At 39.5% G+C, this 23,488-nt stretch overlaps 1 protein-coding gene across 3 annotated transcripts in view; it reads left to right on the top strand.

Moving 5' to 3' along the window:
* LOC115580272 (CUB and sushi domain-containing protein 1-like) overlaps positions 1-23,488 on the top strand; it is a 419,751-nt gene that overhangs the window by 282,406 nt on the left and 113,857 nt on the right. For all 3 annotated transcript variants that reach the window (XR_003983835.1, XM_030414457.1, XM_030414456.1), the window contains exons 17-26: positions 310-382; positions 1,534-1,672; positions 2,499-2,686; positions 2,874-3,062; positions 8,794-8,910; positions 9,192-9,407; positions 10,700-10,888; positions 12,655-12,824; positions 18,663-18,819; positions 21,724-21,915. Coding sequence is in view for 2 of the 3 variants with exons in the window: in XM_030414457.1 (XP_030270317.1) it covers positions 310-382; positions 1,534-1,672; positions 2,499-2,686; positions 2,874-3,062; positions 8,794-8,910; positions 9,192-9,407; positions 10,700-10,888; positions 12,655-12,824; positions 18,663-18,819; positions 21,724-21,915 (1,630 nt within the window). In the remaining variant the exon portion in view is untranslated. The remainder of the gene's footprint in view (positions 1-309; positions 383-1,533; positions 1,673-2,498; positions 2,687-2,873; positions 3,063-8,793; positions 8,911-9,191; positions 9,408-10,699; positions 10,889-12,654; positions 12,825-18,662; positions 18,820-21,723; positions 21,916-23,488) is intronic.

Raw genomic sequence — 23,488 nt, 5'->3', positions numbered from 1 at the left:
ACTTCAGAATGTGCATTAAGTCAAATCCTTTGGACTGTTGGGGAAAATCCAACCTGAGTCCTTCACAAAGAAATCCCCAGTCCAGCTGCATTAAACAACTTAAACAATTGTCCCGTTAAATACAGACATGTCTTATAAGCTTTACTAGCTTGAATATTAGTGTTAATGATATTAGTAGCAGTAGTGGCTAAATGCATCTAACTTTATCTGATGTACTTGATTTGTATCTGTAAATAGCTTTAACTTACATGTACTCTTATTTCTTTGAATCCAATACCCTAATGTTATGCATTCATATCATATTTCCAGGGGTCTGATCAGGTGACTTGTATCATCCAGGATGGAAATGTTGTTTGGTCTGCGGCTGTACCTCGCTGTGAAGGTAAACATGCATACAAACTGTTTACATTATGTATGAGCAATGGGTAATCATTGAAAAATGTTCTGCTTTCCAGAATATAAGGTGACAAGGTATCCAGGTGGTTGGCACTCTACATTGAACTCAATTGTGCATATACACCTTAAAACTCTATACATTTCTAATTGCTTTAGCCTCCAGCCTCGCCACACTTATTCTGCCTGTTTGCCTGCATCTGTCTCTCTCAACAGTAATCTTAAATGAGATTGTAGTTCTGCTGAAACGTATTCAGGGAGAGGCATTCATTATGCAGACTGTAATATACAGCGAAGTATCCATAGTGTGGAGATAAGCTAGTATGTGGAAGTAATAATGAAGGGACACCGAATGTGTCCTTATTTCAGCACTTCCAAATGGGAACCGCTGGCCTCTGAGTATTTGCACTCTTTCTTGTATACCCTCCATCATGATTGTATTCTCTAAATAACACTATCAAATGTTGCCTGTTGTTAATAAATGTGATAGAGGAGACAATCAAATTGAATAGGGGTGTCAAATTACTAAATATGGAATATGGCAAAAAATTATCCCTCTCATTGGGATGAGTTTTCAGGGTTTCTTACTCTACAGGTTAGCATAATGCGTGTGCAAAACAGCCTACAAGTAGTACAGAGGTATAAAGCTTTTATTACTCTTGATATGAAATCAAAACTCAGCTAGACTGATTTGCCCATTTTAATGTGCTATGATTGAGATTTGAGAACCCTAAGTTAGCTGTAAATTAGTGTTAGGATGTGCCGGCTTCGCTGCCTGCAGCCTTCTGAGCTGCAGGGAAATGAAGAGCCATTTTTTGGCATCATTTGACACATAAATGGACTTGATTTCCTCTATAAATTAACATGGCATAATTATTTTAGCGTCTTTCAAAATGAGTAGCTCAAAATTGTTTGCTGTAGCTTACAGTTGGCACGGCACATTTTCTGAAGGTAAATGTTTATGTATGAAGTCTGGAAACTCAGAAAAGGATTTAAGAGCTAAAATAAATTGAGCAGATGATGAATCTGCTAACTCGGTGTAATGTGAATGTTGTGCTCATGCCGTAACACTGTTACAAGGAAAATTGATTAATTTAAATTTCTCTCTCTGTGGTTGTGTGTGTGTTTATTTCCCTGTAGCTCCATGTGGAGGCCATCTCACAGCTCCTACTGGTGTTCTGCTGTCTCCTGGTTGGCCCTCCTTCTATAAAGATTCTCTGAACTGCCAGTGGGTGATCGAAGCCCAGCCAGACCATGCTGTGAAGATCCACTTTGACAGGTCAGTGATTTAGTTATGTAGGTATAAAGAGATGTTTTCTCAGGGTTGCTCGTCAGTTACTCAGGGATTTAGTATAATTGTTGCATAATACAGTCATTAAATATGAAATTAATGCTGGCTTTTTGCACATTTTTCTCTTAAAACAAGCCACACGCAGATGCAGTGTAGCCTGAAATTGCTATTGCTGAAATGTGTCTTTTTGGGAAGTGATGTAAAGGCCAAGTTATCTTCATCGCCTGTGAGGCATTTCATTTGTGTAGGATTTATCATTTGCATTGCAAGATTCTGGTTGAGTCGCTAGTTAATTGTTCACTTTGCTAGTTAAATATTCAGATTGTGACGGTGTGTCAGTGGTTCCTAGCTCTGTTTTGTATCCCACCAGGCAGTTAATTTCATTGATATGATGTTTTCTTTCTAAATCAGTGATGGTTAAATTTATACCCAGCAGCACTCAGGGTATTAAGAACCGACAGAGGTTGTTAGGGCTCTGCAGTCACAACTGTAGGTAATTGCTCAGACAGTCAACAAGTCAATTAATCAGATTAGAGTAAACGCAGACACAGGGTAATTAGTAGTTAGAGTTATTTAGATAGGCAGGTAGATTTTTGTTAAAATCGACCTGTTCTAGCACATTGCTATATAGCTCATTAGACTGCTATTGTTTCATTTTCTGTGCCTACAGTGGTTGAGCAAAGTGAACATCCAGCATAAAAATCATGTTAATTTTTTTGACATCATTGCTGATTGCAAACAACCATTTCTCATAAATGTTGTCCTTGCGCACGTCAGGTTATAATGTTTTTTTAATGTGTGTGTGTCTGTCTAGGTTTCAGACTGAGGTCAACTATGACACACTGGAAATCAGGGATGGCCCCTCCACCTCGTCTCCTCTTATCGGCGAATACCATGGCACCCAAGCACCTCATTTCCTGATTTCCACATCCAACGTCCTCTTCCTGTTGTTCACCACGGACAACAGCCGCTCTGCAGTGGGCTTCAGCATCAGATATGAAAGTAAGGTTGATTTCCTGACTGATCAAAATGTTTGGTAGAAATAGGCAAAATGTTTTGCTGGTGAAATTATAACCACATACACACACACACACACACACACACACACACACACACACACACACACACACACACACACACTCACCCTGTTGACTCTGTGGTATTTGCGCTTGTCTCATGTGATTCTCAGGTGTGAGAATGGAGTCAGACTCCTGTCTCGATCCCGGTATACCAGTCAATGGTCGTCGCCAAGGCAGCAGCTTCTCCATTGGCTCTCGTGTGTCATTTACATGTGACCTAGGATACACACTGAGTGATCAGGAGCCAATTGTCTGTGAGCAAAATCATCAGTGGAGTCACGCTCTTCCCAGTTGTGATGGTGAGAATATTTCCTTTTAGCACTCTTGATGAAGACCCTACTTAGAGTGGGCTGAAGTCCTTTGTACCCTATTTCAGAAGTTTTATTTGATTGTGTAAAGGAGGGCATTCTGTTACGGTTGAGATTATATTTTAGGACCCAAATGCAGACAACAGAGACAGGAAGTAGTGAATTGAAGATTTATTTAACAAACTGTGCTGGAGGGTGATGTGGTTGAGATGATGGGGGTTGCAGGCAGGCAAGCAGGCATGCGAGAAGGGTTGAGTGGAGCCGGCGTGGAGGAACCCAGGTGAGCAGAAGGCAGAGCAGAATGGTGCTGGAGACCACTGTAAAAGGCAACAAAGAGAAGGGCATGAGCACAAAGGCAAAAACTAGAAAACACAAAGTAGTAGCTCCATGAAGTCACCGTATTAGACCCAACGACTTAGCACTGAAGTGGTGGAGAGACCAGGTAGATACACGCTGTGGATGATGAATTGGTCCTCCTCAGGTGTGCCACTCTTCTGCTGCTGCAACACCCACAGATACACACACAGAGAAGTAGCAGGCGAGGTTGAAAGGAGGGGGAAAAGGCAAAACGCTGAAAATGGAAACACAACCACAGAAAAAATAAACATAACCAAGCTGCCACAGCAGCACCATGACAGCATTCACCTCCTTTAATATCTGTCATGTAGAGTTTCAAGTTCTCTAAACACAGAGAACAGAGAAAAGGGAAAGTTAACGTATCCCTGTAACACTTCTGTGAAGAAAACAGAAAAGCAAATTGGAAATGTCCTTTACAAGCTGCCACAGTGGGAAAGTGTGCTCACCTTAACTAAAGTCTATTCTTGGCAAATTTGAAAGTTATCGTGATCTGAATTTAATCTTGGACAAAAAAACAGGTGGTCTGGTTGGTTATGTAAGCTTTATAGAGGATGTTTTTATATTTTCCAGCTAAACAGAGCAGCTAAGAAAAATAAGTTACTGTTCCTGTATTTTGGAGCGTTTGAAATTTGTATCAAACATATCAAACAATTGTATGTATACTAAATATAGGAATATGCATTTCAGTGTTTTAGACCACAACTACTTTATTTAGCTCTTTTCATCAGATCCAACCCTCCATTATATTGTACGTAGCAGCTAAGTTTCGAGTCTGTTGCGTGGCTACCACATATAGACAGATGCATGCAAAATTCACACTCACACCTTCAGCCAATTCAGAGTCCCCAGTTATGTAATGCATGTGCTGGTAGCATTCAAAGGAGCCATAAAAAGAGAACGAAAGGCAGCGGTCGTCTAAACTATTAAAAAACTACTGAAAATAAATAATTATTCTTAATAACACATCAAATCAATTAGATTATATTGCTTTCTGACTTGATGTTAAAAATGATAGTTGTCACTATGAAACAGAACCCAAATACAAACAAAAGACACATGGAAGCCACTTTATGTGGTGGTCAGGCAGATTTACTTTTGGCAATAAGCAGGCAACGAGCATCCAGAACTGCAGCAGCGTCATTATCACACATAATTGGCCCTGGCTCCACCATATTTGCATTGTCTACTGGTGATGAGTTTTCCAAATTCCCCTTTGAAAGCTGCCAGATGTGTAGTTGTTGTGTGTGAGATAAGTTAAGGGATAGTGAAGTGTCATGAAGTAGTTATGTTATAGACTAAAATGTCACCCTATAAACAAATCAACTAGCTTCATATGCTCAGATTAACACATTGGGATGAATTTTGTTAGCACATAAATACAGTAACTGAACAACATGGTCTCACTGCAACATTTTTAGGCAATATGCTTACATCAATGCACATTTGCTGCCCGAGGGTTTTATAGTCCAATTAATTTTCCCACTAACTGGTTTGAAATGGCCCCAAACATGACGTCCCCTCTTCGTGAACATAAAACCAGAAGTGGAGTGAATAGGACAAAGTGGCTAAAACAACATTGAGCCAGAGACTCAGAAACAGGAGAGGCGAGAGAGAGAGAGAGTTGCAGGTGTTCCCATCCATCCAGCCTCAATGAAATCATCAGGGTCAACAGGCACTACTGAAACAGATGCTCACTGGCCACTCGCAGGGCTTCCCATTCAGAGTTTGCCCACAGCTCATGCTATCATGGGAGATGAATGCACGGCGTCTGATTCAATCTGCAGATTGAGAAGGATCCAATTTGAAAGCCAAAGTCAGGATGTCTCATCTTGGGAGTGAGTACATCCCGAGGCAATCCATCTCACAATATCGGCCATATAACGTAAGCAGTTTTAAACGGCCACTGTGACATTTTCAATTTTCAGCCAAGCGTGTCGTCTCACCAGACAGCTGTTACGTTACAAGACGCACTATTTTAGAGTGACACTTTCTAAAACAGTGTGTAAGCCTCGACTAGAATATAATATGTCACTAGTTGCTTTTACAGAAGATCATGGGACTGGAATAATGTGTCAAGTATGTTTAAGCATGACTGGCTTTTGATTTATAAGAAAACAATTGCCTTTACCTGTTACTTTACTCTCTTCCTCCATATTTTGGCGATAGTGGCAGACTCAGGATGTCTGATAGGCTGGGGTAAAGAAATTAAAGGGCACCAGCTGCATGCAGTGGGGCACCAGTGCATAGGAAGGGCACTTGAAGGGTACTCTAGACCACATTTTATCACGTTTTTCTGCTGGAAGGCCACCCCTGAGGGCACTTTATCATGTAACATACGGGGCATCCAAGAGGACACTTTCCTTGGGGAGGAAGCTGGAGCAAACCCACACAAACACAGATGAAACTTAGATCTATGTCCACACAGAAAGGGCTTGGGCATCTTATATCAATTAATAGGAGAAATGAAATAAAATTTAAAACTCCCTTTGCCATGCTCAAAGCAAGTCATGCACATGGATGCATACATTAGCAACTATAATCTTATCTACAGAGTAGTCTCATTGGCACAGTTAACATTTAAAACAGGAAAGGCCAAACCTCTTTCAACCACACAGATGCCCCAATTCATTATTTTGACAATATTGTGTCTAAAAGTAATGCTGCAGTGGCTGTAGGACCCAAATTGCTCATTTTATTCCTGTGGGTCAGCTAAACAGATAATGCAAAACACTGGCTGCTCTTTTATGTGTCAGGGAGAATATTGAAGGGGCGCCTTGACATTTTAAAGCTTGTAGTCGGTGCCAAGACAACAACTTGTTCGAAGTGACCAAAGTCACAGTATCCCTTATAGTACAAAAAATGGCATCCTTTAAGAGGTATATAATTAAATATGAAGAAACACGCAGAGAGGCAAAGAGGAGGAAAAATGTAGCTGAAGTTTGGTATACTTTTCTTTATTAACCTTCCCCTCTCTGAAAAACAAGCCATATCTTTCGGTATCGGTGAACAGTCTTTTTTTCGGTCTTATTCTTTTCTTCACTGGCATTGTTATACATCTCACGCTTTCTTGCACACATACATTGACAATCTGTGTCTTATCTTTTCACACACACACACACACACACACATGCATACATAGTAAAGTATGTATTTTCGCACACAATAGATACAGTACACACACAAAAACTCCTCTTAACAAGGGTCATTTAGTCAGGCAGTGTCCTAGTTTTATCTGAATCCATCCTAATGTTGGAGTGTTAAAAAACTGACGCTGGTTACCACAACACAGTGAGAAGGCAGCTAGTCAGAGAGAGAGAGAAGCTCTCATCACAGCTATTCAACTTAACTCCAGCTCTGTTGAAATATGAGATGGAATGAGATGGAGGGAAGGACACTGATGGACAGAGAGATATAATGGGAGATGTGCACACACAGCAGCTCTCTACAAACACTGCACTATAAAGAAATAAGAGAAGCTACAACATTTGTCTTCATAAAGTAAAAATAACAACATTTTACGAACCTTTCACCAAATGAATAATCGTAATGTTTATTTTAGGAGCTAAAAGGGACTTTTCTGCACCAAAATACATATAAACCTTCAACAATCAGACAGGAGGGACATTGACAGTGAAGAATAAACGTTATTGTCTCTGTTCAAGTGCATAGTCTGGGATGTGTTTGTTTCATAGACGAGAAAAACACACCCTTTTATTTCCATGCCAGTCAAGCACCTTGATGCACTTTAATTGAATTAATTTTAACTGAATTGAGCTGAATGGAACTGAAAGGGATGCAGGCACAATCACAGAGAAACAAAGAGTCAATATATTATCTTACTTGAATAGTTTCGAATGCACTGCAGGACCCCTTTAACTCTCCATTATGTTACTATAGTATCCAATCTGCTCTATTCCAAATGAGTTTGTTTACACACACCAATCTCTCACTCTTTCTCAACAATTCACTCTGCCTTTGTTTCTTTCTTTCTGTTTGTTGATCAAGTACATCTCTTGACTTTGTCCTTGGTTTCTCTCTCTGGAGCAGAAGCTTCATTTAGGGTTAAGGTTAGGGTTAGCCCAACCATAACCCTAATATTTGTTTATTGGTATTCAAGTTATCAAACAGTACAGACTGAATATTAATTAATCAAAATATCACACAAATAGTATGATGTTTACGTGCACAGAAGCAAAAAAACACACCAACATAGAAACAGGAACAATATATTGACAGTATAAATGTTTACCAAGGTTCAGGCCTTCTTTATATGGTAATTACTAACATCTTACTTAAGCTAGATGTAGTAGCATAGAGTTGGGAGGATATTTACTGCCTAGCCTCTACATAATCAATAAAGGGTTGCAAGGTCTTCTGGAATTTGTCAACAGAGCCCCGTAAAGTAAATCTTTGACCTTCTACTTTTAGGTGCTGCGTAACATCTTTTATTCACATAGTATATGTGGGAGGTTATGCCTGTTTCCAGTTCAGTAAAATGAATCTATGCCAAAAAGGTTATGAACCTTCCCATAGTTGAAAGGAGTCATTTAAGATGTGCTCTCTCAGTAGGTTTGGGCCATGTCTGCCAAATTGGCATATGATGATCTCTACAGTGAAACATCATGATGGACCATGGCATCGTTGTTTACAAATCTGAGGCAGAGCATCCTTGTCTCTGCACCACATGTCCATGACTTAGCTTTGTTCGGCCTCATATGAGTAAAACAATGCTGGCCGACTAGCCAAGGATGCTAAGCTTAGAAAACTATGTTTGAAAACGGTATGACTGACCGCACTATTGAGACGTAATTTTAGTGCACTGAGCAACAACATGCTTCTTTTTCATTTCGTCCCCACTGTCACATACAACAATTCTTAACTCTGATGGGACACGCCACCTAATTGTGCTCTCTAGTGGGGTTGCCTTTTAGATATAGGCGATGGTCAGGTAATAGTAGTCCATAGCTGTCAGCCATCAGCGATCAGCGATAAGGTCAGTGTGGTTATTCATTCATGAAAGTGAAGAGTTTGTTTATTTAGTTTGTTTAGGCATGAAAAGTCAAACAATGAAGATGTCATTCTGAAATGATGGCTGTTTCTTCTCATGTTTCCTACCTATGTGGTTGAGTTCCAGTCTGTGAACAATCAGCGGACATTTAGGGCTAAGGAATTATTATTATACCATTGTTAAAGAAATTGTTACAGTATTTTGCGGTGACACCTTGATTGTACCTCAAGTAGTACATTTTCAGAATTTGTGCAGGTCTATGTCTTTAGGTAAGTGTAAAAGGTTTGTACAATGGGAAAATTGGAAAAAACTAATCTTTTCCCACACTCATCTCTGTCTCTTCCTTTCTCTTTGTAGCTCTTTGTGGAGGCTATGTCTATGGTAAAACAGGGACAATTCTGTCTCCTGGCTTTCCTGACTTCTACCCAAATTCTCTGAACTGCACCTGGACTATAGAGGTGTCTCATGGGAAAGGTAAGATCATGTGTATATTGTACATACATTATTGAATGCATTTGTAAAAAAAAAAAAAGAAATGCCCTCCTACCATAAGTTAATAAAAATGGATATTTGATTTGGCACATTTTGAAGACTGTCGCGCTCAGTATGTTACCTGATGTGTGTATCTGTTTTCTGATTTTGTTGCCGTCTGTCTGTTGCCATCTTTGTGTCTTTAACTAACACTCCGTCTTGTACTGTGTATCCATCCATGCATTCATGCATCCACTTCATTTCATTCATCCATGGATTTCCAGGAGTCCATCTGGTTTTCCACACCTTCCATCTGGAGGAGAACCATGACTACCTTTCCATCATTGAAGATGGCAATTTCCAGGTTCCAGTAGCGCGACTGACCGGCTCAGTGCTGCCCCCTAGTGTCAAAGCAGGGCTCTATGGGAACTTCAGCGCTCAGCTACGTTTCATCTCGGATTTTTCCATGAGTTATGAAGGCTTTAATATTACTTTCTCAGGTAAGGACACTAAAAGAGAGCTGTTTTTGGGAACATGGATGGGATAGTAAATCCATCTAAACGGCTTGATTTTATTTGCACAACAGACTTAAAGGGATATTCCAGTGTAAGTTTAATCTATGTTCTAACACACCGTGACACCGAGTAGGACCCCCCCCCCCCCCCCGAGAGATACAGTTTGCAGACCGCTAGCTTACGTAGTTTTAGCATCCTCAGAAACGACCGCACAACAACAATACATTGCAGTAAATAGGTCCAAGTATAAACCGCCATCAAAAAGCCACAAATAATGCTCAGAACAGCACCAAACTTCAGCAACATTAGAAACAGGGTCCCAGTACATATTTTGAGGCATAAAACATTTGATATCGTCGCCGTATTTGTTGGAAAAGTGGTGGACCTTCTACCTGTTAGGTCGCACTCGGGGATCGACACTTTTTGTCTGCCATCACGGCGGCGCGCTGGAGGTGCTACTGCTAACAATATGTTGTCCAAAAACCTTCTTTTTAGTAAACTCTGTGTACACAAACAATGTTCTCAATGCTCATGTTCATGTGTAGAGACCCTGGTGATACTACGAGCAAAGTTTCATGTTGTGACGAGCCTTCTTAGTGTTTTAAAAATAACGATTTTGATGCTAGCGTCATAGTGCCCCTGCACCCCATTGAAAATTAGCTTGCCCAAAAACGAAACTACGGTAAATCTTAAAAGTGCCTCTTTTGTCGTAATTATGCATTTACCCGAAGGTTTGACTCATATTCAATAACAAATAAAGCCTAGGTTGCTTTTTGGCGAGAGTTTCACTTTAATTCCTCTATATTGAGAGGCTGCAGTTGTTACCTTTTTGCAGGACTGGACAGGATGTTACTTTCTTTTCTTCAGTAGGATCATATTAAGCTCCCGCCACATGCGTGTGGTGTACTGTAGTAAACTCAGTTACAAAGATGTTGGAACATCAAATATTGATCAATATTGTGCATAACCTTCTGAAATCTAAAATTGCGTAGTTACTGCATTTAGATTACTGGTCAGTTCTGTTAATAAGATTACAATGTGACATTTAAACAATCACGCCATCAACTTAGTTTGTAATTCATGGCAGTGGTCCTATATGTACATTTCAGCATGAGGGTTTCAATTTTACTGAAGCCCGATTTTTTAAACAATATTTCTTAAATACTTTAGTGTTGGTTATGTTTACAGTACTCACTCAGTTCCTGTACATTTTGCACCACTTCAATCCTTTTACAGTGACTCCTCAACAATGTTGCTTATCTCTCCCGGACGTATAGAATACGACTTGGAGCCATGCGAGGATCCCGGCGTTCCGGCATACAGCAGGCGGATGGGATTCAGATTTCGAGTTGGCGACTCACTGGCCTTCTCTTGTTTCCATGGCTACCGACTTGAGGGAGACAGCAAGATCACTTGTCTGGGAGGCGGCAGGCGAGTCTGGAGCAACATACTCCCGCGATGTATAGGTAAGACAGTGAAGAAGTCAGAAGGACTTAGTGAATGGTGTCTCGGTAGAAATGTAATATGATTGACACTGCAAAACACAAATCGAGATAGATCGATGATTCCTTTTTTTTATTCATTTAGAGAATAGTTTCAGACATTTGGGCATTATATTGTTCTTGCATATAGTGTATAGTGTTCTTACATTATTTTATTATTTTTGAATATTCTTATAGACCTTCCTTAAACCACATTGCTCTCTTACATAACATTATAAATAGCGACGTTGTAACGAGCCTTTTAAAAGTATTTCTGCCCCCAATATTTATAGCTTTGGATTGGTTTATTTGTGTGAAAATATCTGGCGGCTTGTAAAATAGAGCTTTCAAATTACCTTCCTCACCATATTAATAAGCCTTGAGCTAAATATCAGCATTTTCCTGCTTGTAACTCACCAGTGTTTTACTGCTGCCACAATGGTAATTTACTACAATTTGACTGGGTGTCTTTTGGTTTTATTTGCAAGGATTTTGCTGTAAGCAGGCTGTAATTTGTTGGTATTTGAAGAGTATCAATGTTAATTTATGACAGTCTGACTGGTGACTGCTGATAATTTTCAAGCCCTAAAAAGAGCATACTGAAAATGCTATAATGGCATTATCTGTCAAAAGATCAGGCCTGACTAAGAGGAAAAGGAGCAACCACAGCTGGCAGTGCTCACTGGGTTCATCTCTATCCCTCTCTTTTTTCAAATGTCCCTAGCACTTTCTAACCGTTTCTCCTCCTCTCCCTCTGTATTTAGACAGTCCTTGGGTAGATAATTAGGGCATTAGCTGCTATATGAAAAGTGTTAATACTGTGTCTTTTGTTACTCCCCGTTTCCCTTTTCTAATTTCTGTCTGCATATTTTCCAAAGGCCCTTGTCTGTCTTGGTTCTTCGGGAATCTTCTTTTCTTTTCTTCCTACTTCAGCTCTGTTTATCCCTTTCTTTTCCCCCTTTATCCTCTATTCTCTCTGTCCCACTCTATAGAGCTCTCTTCACTCTTCAAAGATCCATGCTCCTTATCTCCTGCCATAATCTGCTTTGAAAACAACAGAACATTTACAATAATGCTGTTTAGAATTTTAGATTGTGTCTGATTGGATAAAGACTGCATCTTGTGTTTTGTTTAGTTTTATTTTCTCAGTGACTACCATGTTGTTCCACACAAGCTTCTCTCTTGTCTATCTCATTACTTCCATTTCCTCTCCCTCCTGACCAAGTGGTGACGGTCCTCCTTAGTGGGAGTTAAAAGCCTGCTCGTCTCTCTTTTCCTTTCTTCTCTCCTCATTTACACTTGACAAGACTCTATTTGCAAAAAGAACCAATTCCTAAACTTTGATAGCCAGCGTACCTGCTAGATAATTTTGTGTAATTTCTATTTTCTGACAAACTAATCCAGACTTAATTTTGTGCCATATCTTTACATCGTACCCTCTGTGATTTACTGTTATGTTTTAAATATATTTGTTGTTATTATCTTATTTAAAGCACATCTTAAACAATTGCTTTTAAGCTATGTTACACTGAAGAGCTCATTATTATTATCATCATCTTTATTGTTGTCATGCCTGCTGACTTAAAGTGGATATACTTTTCTCTCTAATCTCTCTTTTTTCTGACTTCTCCTGTCTTTTTTTTACACAACAAGGCAACCCAGATATTCTGACTGCTCAAAGATAATTAGGTAGAAATTCTGTGATTTTGATCCACACTGTCCCGGCCCCCCTTTGCTCTCTGTTGCTGTAGCGGAGTGTGGAGCCTCCTCACTAGGACCAGAAGGTGTTCTCCTGTCTCCTAACTTCCCATCCAACTACGATAACAACCATGAGTGCATCTACCGCATCACTACTGAAAAGGGCAAAGGAATCAGGCTGAAAGCTGAGAGCTTTTCATTGCAAGATGGAGACTATCTCAAGGTACGCATACAAAAAAGGTCTTCTCAATCAAGTGGTAGAAAATGTATAAATGCATCATTTATTTGCACACGTGGCACATACAGGATTAAATGGATAGCCAAAACATGACGATATACAAAGCTGCATATTTTGACATGTATAGACTCGAAAAGATTGTAATGTCATTGTGTGATATCAACAATAATGGAGTTCACAAAAACCCAGTAAAATAATGCATCATTAACAATATACAGACCATAAAAGTATATGATCAGGGATCTGTAATTAAAGTTTGCATGTTTAGCTCAGCGCTTTATGTAGCTCTGCAGTAATGCTGTGTACAAAGCCTCTTTCTGTACTTTTTCAAGTCTTTTATTCTAAATCAATCGCAAGAATTTAGAAAATAGCCAAGATGAAACAGTTAGTTCATTTCCAAATTGAATTATTCCTTTATATATCTATGAGCTATCGGTTATTTTTGAAGCAGCAAATATTAAAAGGCAGCATTTTTTGTTTGGTTTTATTGAAGTGTATGTGACTTCTATTCAAAGCTATATCCAAAAGAATGCTTACTTTCATGTTCAAGGTCACCTACCTTTCCAGTGAATATAACTGCAGATTTGATTCAACAATACTAAAACATATGTCACGATGTTCATCCTCTTGTAAATGTAGTTTAAATTCATATTAGCCACTTCAACAATTTCCTGTTCTTCCTATTCTTTCATTCACTCATGAAGAAGTACAATGAGCTGCATGATGTCATGAAGAGTATTTATATCCTCAATGCAGTCCTTAAAATCCATCAAATGTCCAGCAATGCAAACCTGGTCCAATTAAGGTCTCAGAAACTGCGTAGCCCTTAATTATATGAGGTGTGCAAGAAGAAGACTGGACTAAAAACATGAACAACAGGAGGCTCTTCAGACTCCCTGGTTTAGCCAATATGTAGTTAAATTGTATTAGCAAGGTTTGCCCTTGCTGTTAGATGTGTTAAACATTGTTGTAAGAAGCAGTAACATCCCTGCAGGGGTTTATTACCCATGTTCTCTATTAGTGCTGATGGTGCCTCTGCTGCAGGGGCCATCCACAGCTGAATGGAAACTCGGGAAACAGAAGCACAAAAGGATCAATTCAGCCTCTTATGTTCGTAGGTTACTGTTAACCCTATAATGAACCGACCACAGCGTGTTGTTGTTGTTAAGTTACATTAAGTGTTTGTTTGACTTTGGTTTATACGCCATTATTAGTCGTAATATGTTGTAGGACTGAATTTTTAAAAAATGCTCAAGGACAGAATACTTTACAGTTACTATTCCATAACTTCAGCAAAGATTATTTGTATTGAGATGAACGTCTCAACCATCAGCGCTTTTTTATGTGACAAAATAACACCATAGTGATGGATTAGCTATGCAGTGTCAGCTGTAATTGATGTGTTGCACTTGAAGACACTTGAAGGCTATACAAACTTGGTCTGCAATATATTGTTATGGTTGTTCTCAGTCTGCTGGTGCCCCAATAAATTTGAAGGATTTGGAGTTGCTGTGCTGTATATATAAGTGATTCATTGAAGTGTTTACATATTATAAACTTGGATGTGCATGCTTGTGTATGTCTGAACTACAAAAAGAATTACAGATGTTCCCAGGCTTGTAATTCCTCATAAGTCCTCTCTTGAGCGCATGTGCCCACTTCAGTGTCAGTGAGGAGCAGCTGTGTGAGCTGTTTTACAGTCTTGACGCTGTCCGACAGACATCGTCTGAGACTTCTTCTATTCACAATGTCTCTTAGCAGTATTAGGCCTGAGGGCATGGTTAAGCCAGTATGTGGTTAGAGTGTATTATCAGTATTAGGCCTAGAGCATTGGCTGAGCCTGTCTGTAGTTGGATTGTATTAGCTGGGTTCCCCCTGACTTTTAGAGAAGCGTGACATCATTGTAAAAATGGGAAAGGTATTAAAACATGGAAAATCCCTTAGAGGAAAAGAAAACGATTCCAACAGACATAAACATTCTTAAATATTGCTTGTGCAGTAAATTCCATCATGGCCTGAATTTGGACAATAGCCATGAAGAGAAGCTGATCCAGCCATAAGAAGTTTTTTCATCTTAGTTCTCCAGCATGTTCCATATGACCATCCCCGTAATTCAACATGAGGATACAGCTTCAAAGGCCGGAGAGCAGAGGAAGGCATTTGCTCTTTTTCAAAATATGATTGTGGTCTTCACAAGACACTTGACATAGTATTTACTGTAGTAAATTGATTCCTTATCAGAAAATAAGAGGAACAGAGAGACAGAACACAGAGAATGACTGGAGATCACACAAGTTAATGAGGGCACGCTGGATGCTAACATAGCAATTAAAAAGTAACAAGAGGCCCAAAGATTGATTTGCAAGAATGTTGTTCAACAAGTTCCACATGGAGCTTTCAACAATATTAGATTTTGGCTTCAGTCTTGATGCTGAGGGTCCTAAATAATGGCTAATGGTTTGTTTGCCAGTGGGAGCCAGTCACACAATCTGAACACTTAATCAGAGTATAAATACTTTACAGTTGCTGTTAAATGCTTAGACCAGACTTTTCAATTTTTGCTCTACCAGTAGTAAGGTCCTCTGAAACGCAATGCTGTGTCTCCATTTACATGAATCCAACACTTGTCTTACGTGTGTTTAATGGCCACATGAGGCTGTTGACCTATACTCTCACAAATGATCTAGATAAAACTGTAAAATCAAGCCGTTTTCAGCTCTTGCACATTTTCCTCCAGAGCATTCATCATTTTGGAAATAATGGTACTGGCATAATTTAGTCATGTGAAAAGTCGTAATTATGCAACAGATAGCAGGTGCATGATGTGATGATCTGAATGATTCAATGCTATACAAATTAGCGTTTATAAGGGCTGTGACAAGCAATATACGGCATGTCTGTTAATTATAAATTTCACAAAGAATTTAGCAGAAAGCATAACTATAATGAACTGAAGGGAAAGCCCCAAAGTGCCACTTAGGCTAGCAATTAGCATGCCACTCCCCAGGCTAACGGTAATGGAGCTCATGCCTGTTACTGCAGCAGAATACTCTGAACACAAACCATTTGTTTGACTGTTCCAGCAAGCTTCAGGCTAAAATCTCCTGTAACATATGAAACAGTTCATTACAATTCCTTTTGCTATTGGCTAAGGTTTTCATCCTGGCATGGCTAAAGAAAAGCCTAACCAAGCTCAATTTGCCTAAGAATGCCCTCTAATACAGTGCTTGACCGGATTTGCTCAGATGTACTAAAACCCTGAAGAAAAAAAAACGAGAAAGGGCAAGAAAGAAACAGAGTCGGGTGGTGCAGGAATTGTTCTATGAAAATAGGGGTGACAGGAGAGCAACCGAGAAAGAGGGAGAGTCAGACAGACACATTGAGGAGGGGTGGCAGATGGTGACATGTTGATTTATGAGCCGCAGGGCTTTTCATTAACCATACTGAGTTTTACTGAAACAGAGAGAGGAGGAGAGAAAGATAGAGAGAAAGAAAGAAAGAGAGAAAGACATACAGACAACGAGATGCAAAATTGGGGTACACTGACAATTTGAACTGGAAGGAGAAGCACAGAAGGAAAATTAATTTTTGGGGAGTAAGGCTACAGATACCGTGATACCACTATTGTATTTTTTTCTTGAAGCTTTTGCTCAATTACATTCTATCCTTTGCCATGTCTGTCTTTTTCCTCCTGTGTATGCTTTCCTTCACAACCACACACTCCAACATACTGTATATTTTACTTCAGATCGTGACATGTCTCCACTGTCTGGTAATGCCTGTAGAGTTAGAACACTGCATCCCCTTAGCCCTTTTCCTTTGGTATTCCTGCCACCTGCAGACCTGTCTTCACCAATCTTTGGAAATGTCTTAGGCTGCCAAATATAAGCACGAGCAGTTCACATTTATATCCTGGCTGTGAGATAGTATTTGCTATCAGGTGCATCTGAGTCCTAATTCTCGCCTTCAAACTGCAGTCAAAAATAGACTGCCCCTCACCAACTACTACTTCTCCTCTACATTCACAAGAGGGCAAAGAGTAGACTCCAAAACTTTCCAGAGTTGGGAAGTTATAGGACCATTTTTCTGCATATATGATGTCAATGTTGGCAAGTTTACTTCATTTTGAGGGCATGTCATTTTCAGATAATCACAATTTTCTCATTCATATAAATGCATCTTCACATCTTCTGCTGCATAATCTCCTACTCTGCTGTATGTGCTCAGGATGTTGCAAACAATGTTTTCAAAATACGGCTTAATAGACAGCTAGCACATTTACATTTTTTTGCATGTATGTTGGCTTACTTTGGCTTCAAACAACAAACTGAATCTGTTTGCTGTGCTATGTTGAGCCATCTTGTGGATTGAGTCATGTTTTTAAGAAAATTAAAGTATTTAGATCACAAAGAATGGCCTACAGTATTGATTGGTGCACATCAATCCCTCAGTTGCTTTGTTATTTGCTGTTTATTATTTGTAGTTATATGTTAAACTCTTCCTGACTTCCTTGTGTTGCCAAGCTGCAAAGATCTCTCTGGGAGCCATTACTCCACCCTCCGTATCTACTTGTCTCACAACGCTCATGTGAAATAAATGACCTCCAGCTGTTTTGTCTCTTGTTTGTGCTGCCAGTGTGAGTGCACAGTTGCAGGTAGATCATTATAGTGCAAACAGTGAGAACCAAAAAGAAAGATTGAATTGAGCCAAAAAGCTGAAATTTAAATTTCATCATCAGTTTCATATCTGTCAAAAATCAGAGAAGAAAAAGGCGATCAACAAAGGGAATTACAGTTAAGTCCTGCAATATTAAATGATGTTTTTATGCTGTAAATTTAATCCATCCTGTTTTCATCCTTTTAACAGTCTCCTGCCATTTTTAACTTCACTAATATGCATGACGGCATCTCAAACCAATTCCCACACACACACACACACAGACACACACACACACTGACTTGCCTTTTTAATAGTGGAGAACATGCATCCTGAGACTTCTGGCTTTTACTGGGGATTTCGAGGAAAAACACTATGTTACTTGTTTATGGTTTCCTCTGTTAACATCAGTCCTCTTGAGCAGCATATTTTGAAAAAATGTGAACACAAATTTGAAACACTTATCACAGCTGGAGTCAAACTCAAATGTGATTAAGCTCCTTTTTTTATATTTCATTGAGAAATGCAGTATCTCCTCAGCCAATACACAAATTAAAGTGATATTCAAATCTGCTGCTTCCCACAGGTGCTAGACACAGATTAAACTGCAAATCTGGAAGTACGATTTTGAATATGTTTCACTTCATGAAAACTTCACCAGTTTTGAGTGGTGCAAACAACATTTTAGTTAAGGTAGCAGGTTTATTTACCAACAAGGATTAAAGTTTTGGTTATTTATACTCTGGAATTGTTGCATTGAAAAAATAGGCTTTATTGGTTTAAGTTAGCCCAGTAAAACCTCACATAGGCTCTCTCTTTTTAGATGCTTCACAAGGTGCAGTCTGAGGCAAAGTCAAGCAAAGTAGAATTATTTCTATAGAACAGTGATGTTGTATTTTATTCATCATTGCATACTGACTGGCAAGCAGAGAGGGAAGCAAAGGCAATGCAGCAGCACCCTGCAGTTTGGTTTCAACATTTTTTTTCCGTGTTATGTTTGCAGACCACACCAGGTCAGCAGTGCTCTGTGAACACACGCGCTGCAATATTCTCATTACCGTAACTGGTAGACGTTCACTCCCATAAGCTTCTACAAAACCACACAAACCTTTTCACTCATGTTTTTATTCATGCTCTGCTGTCTCGTTCCTTTGTTTTGATTGACAGGTGTATGATGGAGAGAACACTTCATCCCGTCTCCTTGGCAACTTTACACGTGATGGCATCATGGGTCATATCATCAATAGTACATCCAATCGCTTGTGGCTGGAGTTCAACAGCAATGCTTCTGGAACTGATCAGGGCTTCCGCCTCACATACACAAGTGAGTTGTTTGAAAAATCTAAACAAACTGTTGAGAAACACAGCAATGCAGGATGTTTTTCTTCACTATTTACTGATAACAACCAGGGTTTATACTCTTTTTATTAAGTATGGCCAAAAAAAGAAACCATCTCTCACTTTTGCACTCATTCTAATTTACTAAACTTTGAGTAGCTCTTCATGAAGATCCTTACGAGGAGATGTTTATAATTGAAAACTCAAGTGGTTGTGATTGTATTAGATCGCCCTCGTGGCTATATCCTGCATCTGTCCTTTGCCTCAGTCAAGTGATTCTTGTTCAAGCCACAGCAAAATAGGTGTCATGTACTACAAAGCTCTGAGGACTAGTCTTTTCCCGTCAGCAAATTACCAAGCTTTTTCCTTTTTTTTTATCTTCTGACAGCTGAAAAGAGATCAACAATTATTTGTCTGAGCAATTTCAAAGGTGGAGTCCAGAGCTTATATGCTAAGCATACAGAAAAAGGAAATAAGCATATGAATGCTTGAAACACACATACTTGTACACTCTCTCTCTCTCTCTCTCTCTCTTTCTATCCCTCTCTCGCACACACACATCTTAAAGGCTTTAAAGAGAGTCTGTTTAGAAGGCGAGACCAGCTGTTGTGTAAGTCAAAGAGGCTATTAGAGGAGCGTTTATCTGTAAGTCATTAAAATAAGGTGGGATAGTGACACATCTGGAGTGGAAGAGCGACTGGACGGAGGGACAGACGGATGAAAGTAGATGGCATATGGATGCTAGACGGATGCTCTGTATATCAGTTAAACCTTTAGACAGCTGTTGATCTGCAAGTCATTAAACTGGAGAAGGTGACACATTCTGCAAAGTTCTGCTACAATGGATGAGCTGATAGATAGATAAGAGAGATTGATCGATGGTTTAAATAGGAGAGAGGAGAGACAAGCATCTGAGCACGAGAGGTGGCAAGGGTTTCTCAAGTAGGGTTGGGGACTAAATAAAACCGCTTTAGTAGGGGCTATTTTAATAGAGTAATAAGACTTCACACATCTGTTCAAGACATTAACGAGAAATGTTGACGGAAGTGAGATGCAGCTGTTTTACGGAGATGGATGCAGGGCAGACAGCATATCCTAGACACACCTCACTCAACTGTAGAGACAGCTCACTTAAAAAGTTGGCCATGTAAAAGATTTTGTTACAAGGCTGTATGGAAGAGTAAATTGTGATCGAACAATGAGTGCATTCTGATTTTGTGCCCTGATTCTGTCAAAGAATAACAAATAGCAGACATTGTGTTAAATATAATTACATCGCTCAACAGTCAGAAGGATTGATAAGAATTTCTGTTGTCGAATAAAATAATTCAGGGACACTCTCTAACAAAGAGACGCACAGATTCTTTACAGTCAAAATCTTAATTTGTCATGACAGAATCTTTGAAGTATCACTTATCATATAAAATGTTTCGCAGCTAGTTGAAGAGCCTGAAGCCTGAGGCTTAACCTCTAATACATCCATATTATAAGATTATAAGATTTTCTTGGAAAAAGTGATGGTTCAAAAGCCATTTTAGCCCCCAATACAACTACCTGTTAAGTGTTAAAAAATGTTTTAGTTCTTACATAGTCTTAGAAACTTATGGCGGTGAAGTCATGAGTCAGTATGTAATGAATGTGCCGGTGCAAAATTGATGCCACACTTGATCAGACAATGATGTTTAATTGGTAGTCAACAAGGTAAATATAAGCTAAAATAGATGTTTGGGTGATACATCAGTGCATCCCTATAGGTTTTATCTGATATGCTTTTTCAGTAAGTTGGCTCATATACTATACCGATCAAAATAGGGGTGCAACGGATCAAAAAACTCACGGTTTGGATCGTTTCACGGATCAGAGTCACGGATCGGATAATTTTTCGAAGACAAGACAAATAAAATTATCTTTGTAAATGCCGCGGTGAAAAGCGGTTGTTGAACAGCCTTAGTTTTTAGTCCTGTCAGTGAAACACCGGGGTGATGTCGCTTCAAATGCGTTGCCATGCTTGAGGTGTTTCCATTGTCATATGGCTGTCTTGAGCCACAGTGCCTACACACCGTCACGGTTTTATCCACTAACCTCTTTCCTTCATCGTTATATTTCGCCATAACCACGCTGCACTTAACAAGTGTGTGGATTGAACATGCGCACAACTTTTTTTTTTTTTTTTTTCACAAATCCATCCGCGGATCACGTGTGTGCTGAACCGAAGATATTGATCCGAACGGATCACTGATCAATGATGATCCGTTGCACCACTAGATCCAAACATCGTAGGTAAAACAGTTCATGGTAGCAAGCGATTCACTGTTTTTGGCCATCACATATTATCTCTGGACGCTTCTGAATTGACTGACGACATTTTGTTCATAACTGACCTGAGTGACTGAAAATATGTTGGTGACAGTGTTGTTTATCCATCTGTCTTAGAGGCCGGAAACATTCCTATTCTTTGTTATCTTACAAACACAAAGACATCCCTTGCAGTGTGCTCATTCAGGTGTACAGTTTATTTGTGTTTGTGTGGGATGTGAAAATTTGTGAAATGTGAAAACCTACACATTTTTTTAAATATCATAAAAACAAGGGTACAAGTTGACTCCGTAGAAATGTGGATGAGCTTACTCTGCAGCTGTCACGTAGGGTTTCAGCAGTAACAGTGATTTAAATTTCTGCAGGGCGTAGTGGGATTCAGGAGGAGAATAGTATGACCTTTTGTTCTCTTGTCCAAAACTGCTCTGAGTCACACTGTTCATTTATGCAATATTGTCTTACTGCATGGACAGGAAGACCTAATCCTTGTGTGTGTGTGTGTGTGTGTGTGTGTGTGTGTGTGTGTGTGTGTGTGTGTGTGTGTGTCTGTTTCTCTGTGTGTGTTTCTTTCTAGGTTTTGACCTAGTACGCTGTGAGGAGCCAGGTGTCCCTAGTTATGGCTATAAGATCCAGGATGATGGTCATTATGCCAACACTTTTGTGTTGTACTCCTGCAACCCTGGATACAGCCTCCATGGCAGCAGTACACTGACCTGCCTCAGCGGCGACAGACGTGTCTGGGACAAAGCACTACCTTCCTGTATCGGTTAGTATGCCAACACATGTGTAGGTTCTTTGCAAATCAATAATTCAGACCTACAAGAACTGAATTATTAACCTTTTGGTGATTTTTGTTTCCCTTCAATTCAATGAGAAATATAGCAGGGAGAGGCAAGAGTCGTGCTAGTCGTGCTTGTTTCTGAACACCAGCAAAAGCATGATGATTCAAAAGAGAGAGTGAGTGAACAAGTGATTGAGTCAATACAGGTGCATACTTTGAAAAGAGGGCAGGGGAACTGATTCAACACTCCATGGGAATATTCATAGTCACGCTAATACACCTCTGCTCAGAAAATGCATTCTCTGATCCATCAACTTGTGCACACAGGACTGTCTGCGCTTGGACCGCAGGATGTCACCAGGCATGAGATTTTATTGCACCGGGAGTCTGTGTATTTTAAGGATGGCATGGTTAAGGTGCAAAAACGGGATGACTGTCTCGGTTGAACTTTGATGCATTTTTAATGTAAGACAGACTACATTCTTGTACCCTGAAGGTGTACGCAGTATTTTATGCCAAAGACTCTGACAGAAGCCTTAGCTTTCTGTTCTATTCTCAGCATGCACAATAAATAGAACATTCTATCGGAGACTTTTTTTAGATGCTAGAAAGTGAGGTGATGTAAAAACAATATTGATTTATCCGAAATTGTTGAGTGAGTATATATATATTTTTTCCAGATGTTGGACAACAGAGACAGGAATGAAAGTGTACCCATGTGCATTTTACTGTGACAACCCACAGTTGATGACTGCATCCCGTCTGACTTTATAATTAACTTCCCTTGCCTTTGAGCTTTTTACACTTACACTTTTTTATCAAAGTCAGTTAACTATACACCCTGACTAACTATGATAAGGATTATTCTGGGAATAGGAGTCAGATTTTAGATTATTTTTGACTCAAGTTTAAAGAGAGAGCTAACAAACGTGTGGCAACAAAAGTTATGATTTGTTTTGATTGTAAAGATATTAAATGCCAATCATACATACAGCTGGTTAAAACAACAAAATGCTGTGAGTTTTAGTGACAGCCTGTTTCTAATGCATATGTCATGCAATCAAGGGCGGAAAAGGAAACATAAAAGGAAAGAAGGAAGAGAAAAACAACTCTAACGGTGTTTGAAAGTCATCTGAAATTTTAGTTGAAAGAGCAAGACATTGAGAAAATGATGAGAACTGCCTCAAGCGCAATGTAATAATCAGCCATCTATGTGACTGCTGCTGTGCAATCTCACAATATTGGCTTTATTTTTTAGACAGTGAAAATGACAAAAATAAAGGTTTCTGACTTGGCATATCGAGAATATATTTTAATAATTCTCAGGTTTTGAGGTAGAAAAGCTGCCAGAGGGCAGATTTAGCCTTAGTAGGCACTTGGCAGCTCTTAATTAGGTAGGAAAGAAGTGCGCCAAATGATTCAGGTGCTTTGACACGGTTGATTTTTTTTTCCTTTCTTTTGCTTATGGACCTGTGAAAGTTGCTTTGTGTTTTAACTGCAGCACAGCATGTACAGCTGGCCATTCCTATTCCTTGTTGCCATTCAGCAGGCACTAGTG

This window comes from Sparus aurata, chromosome 4 (genome assembly GCF_900880675.1).
Source record: "Sparus aurata chromosome 4, fSpaAur1.1, whole genome shotgun sequence".
NCBI lineage: Eukaryota > Metazoa > Chordata > Actinopteri > Spariformes > Sparidae > Sparus > Sparus aurata.
This window is presented reverse-complemented; position numbering and strand designations above follow the sequence as displayed.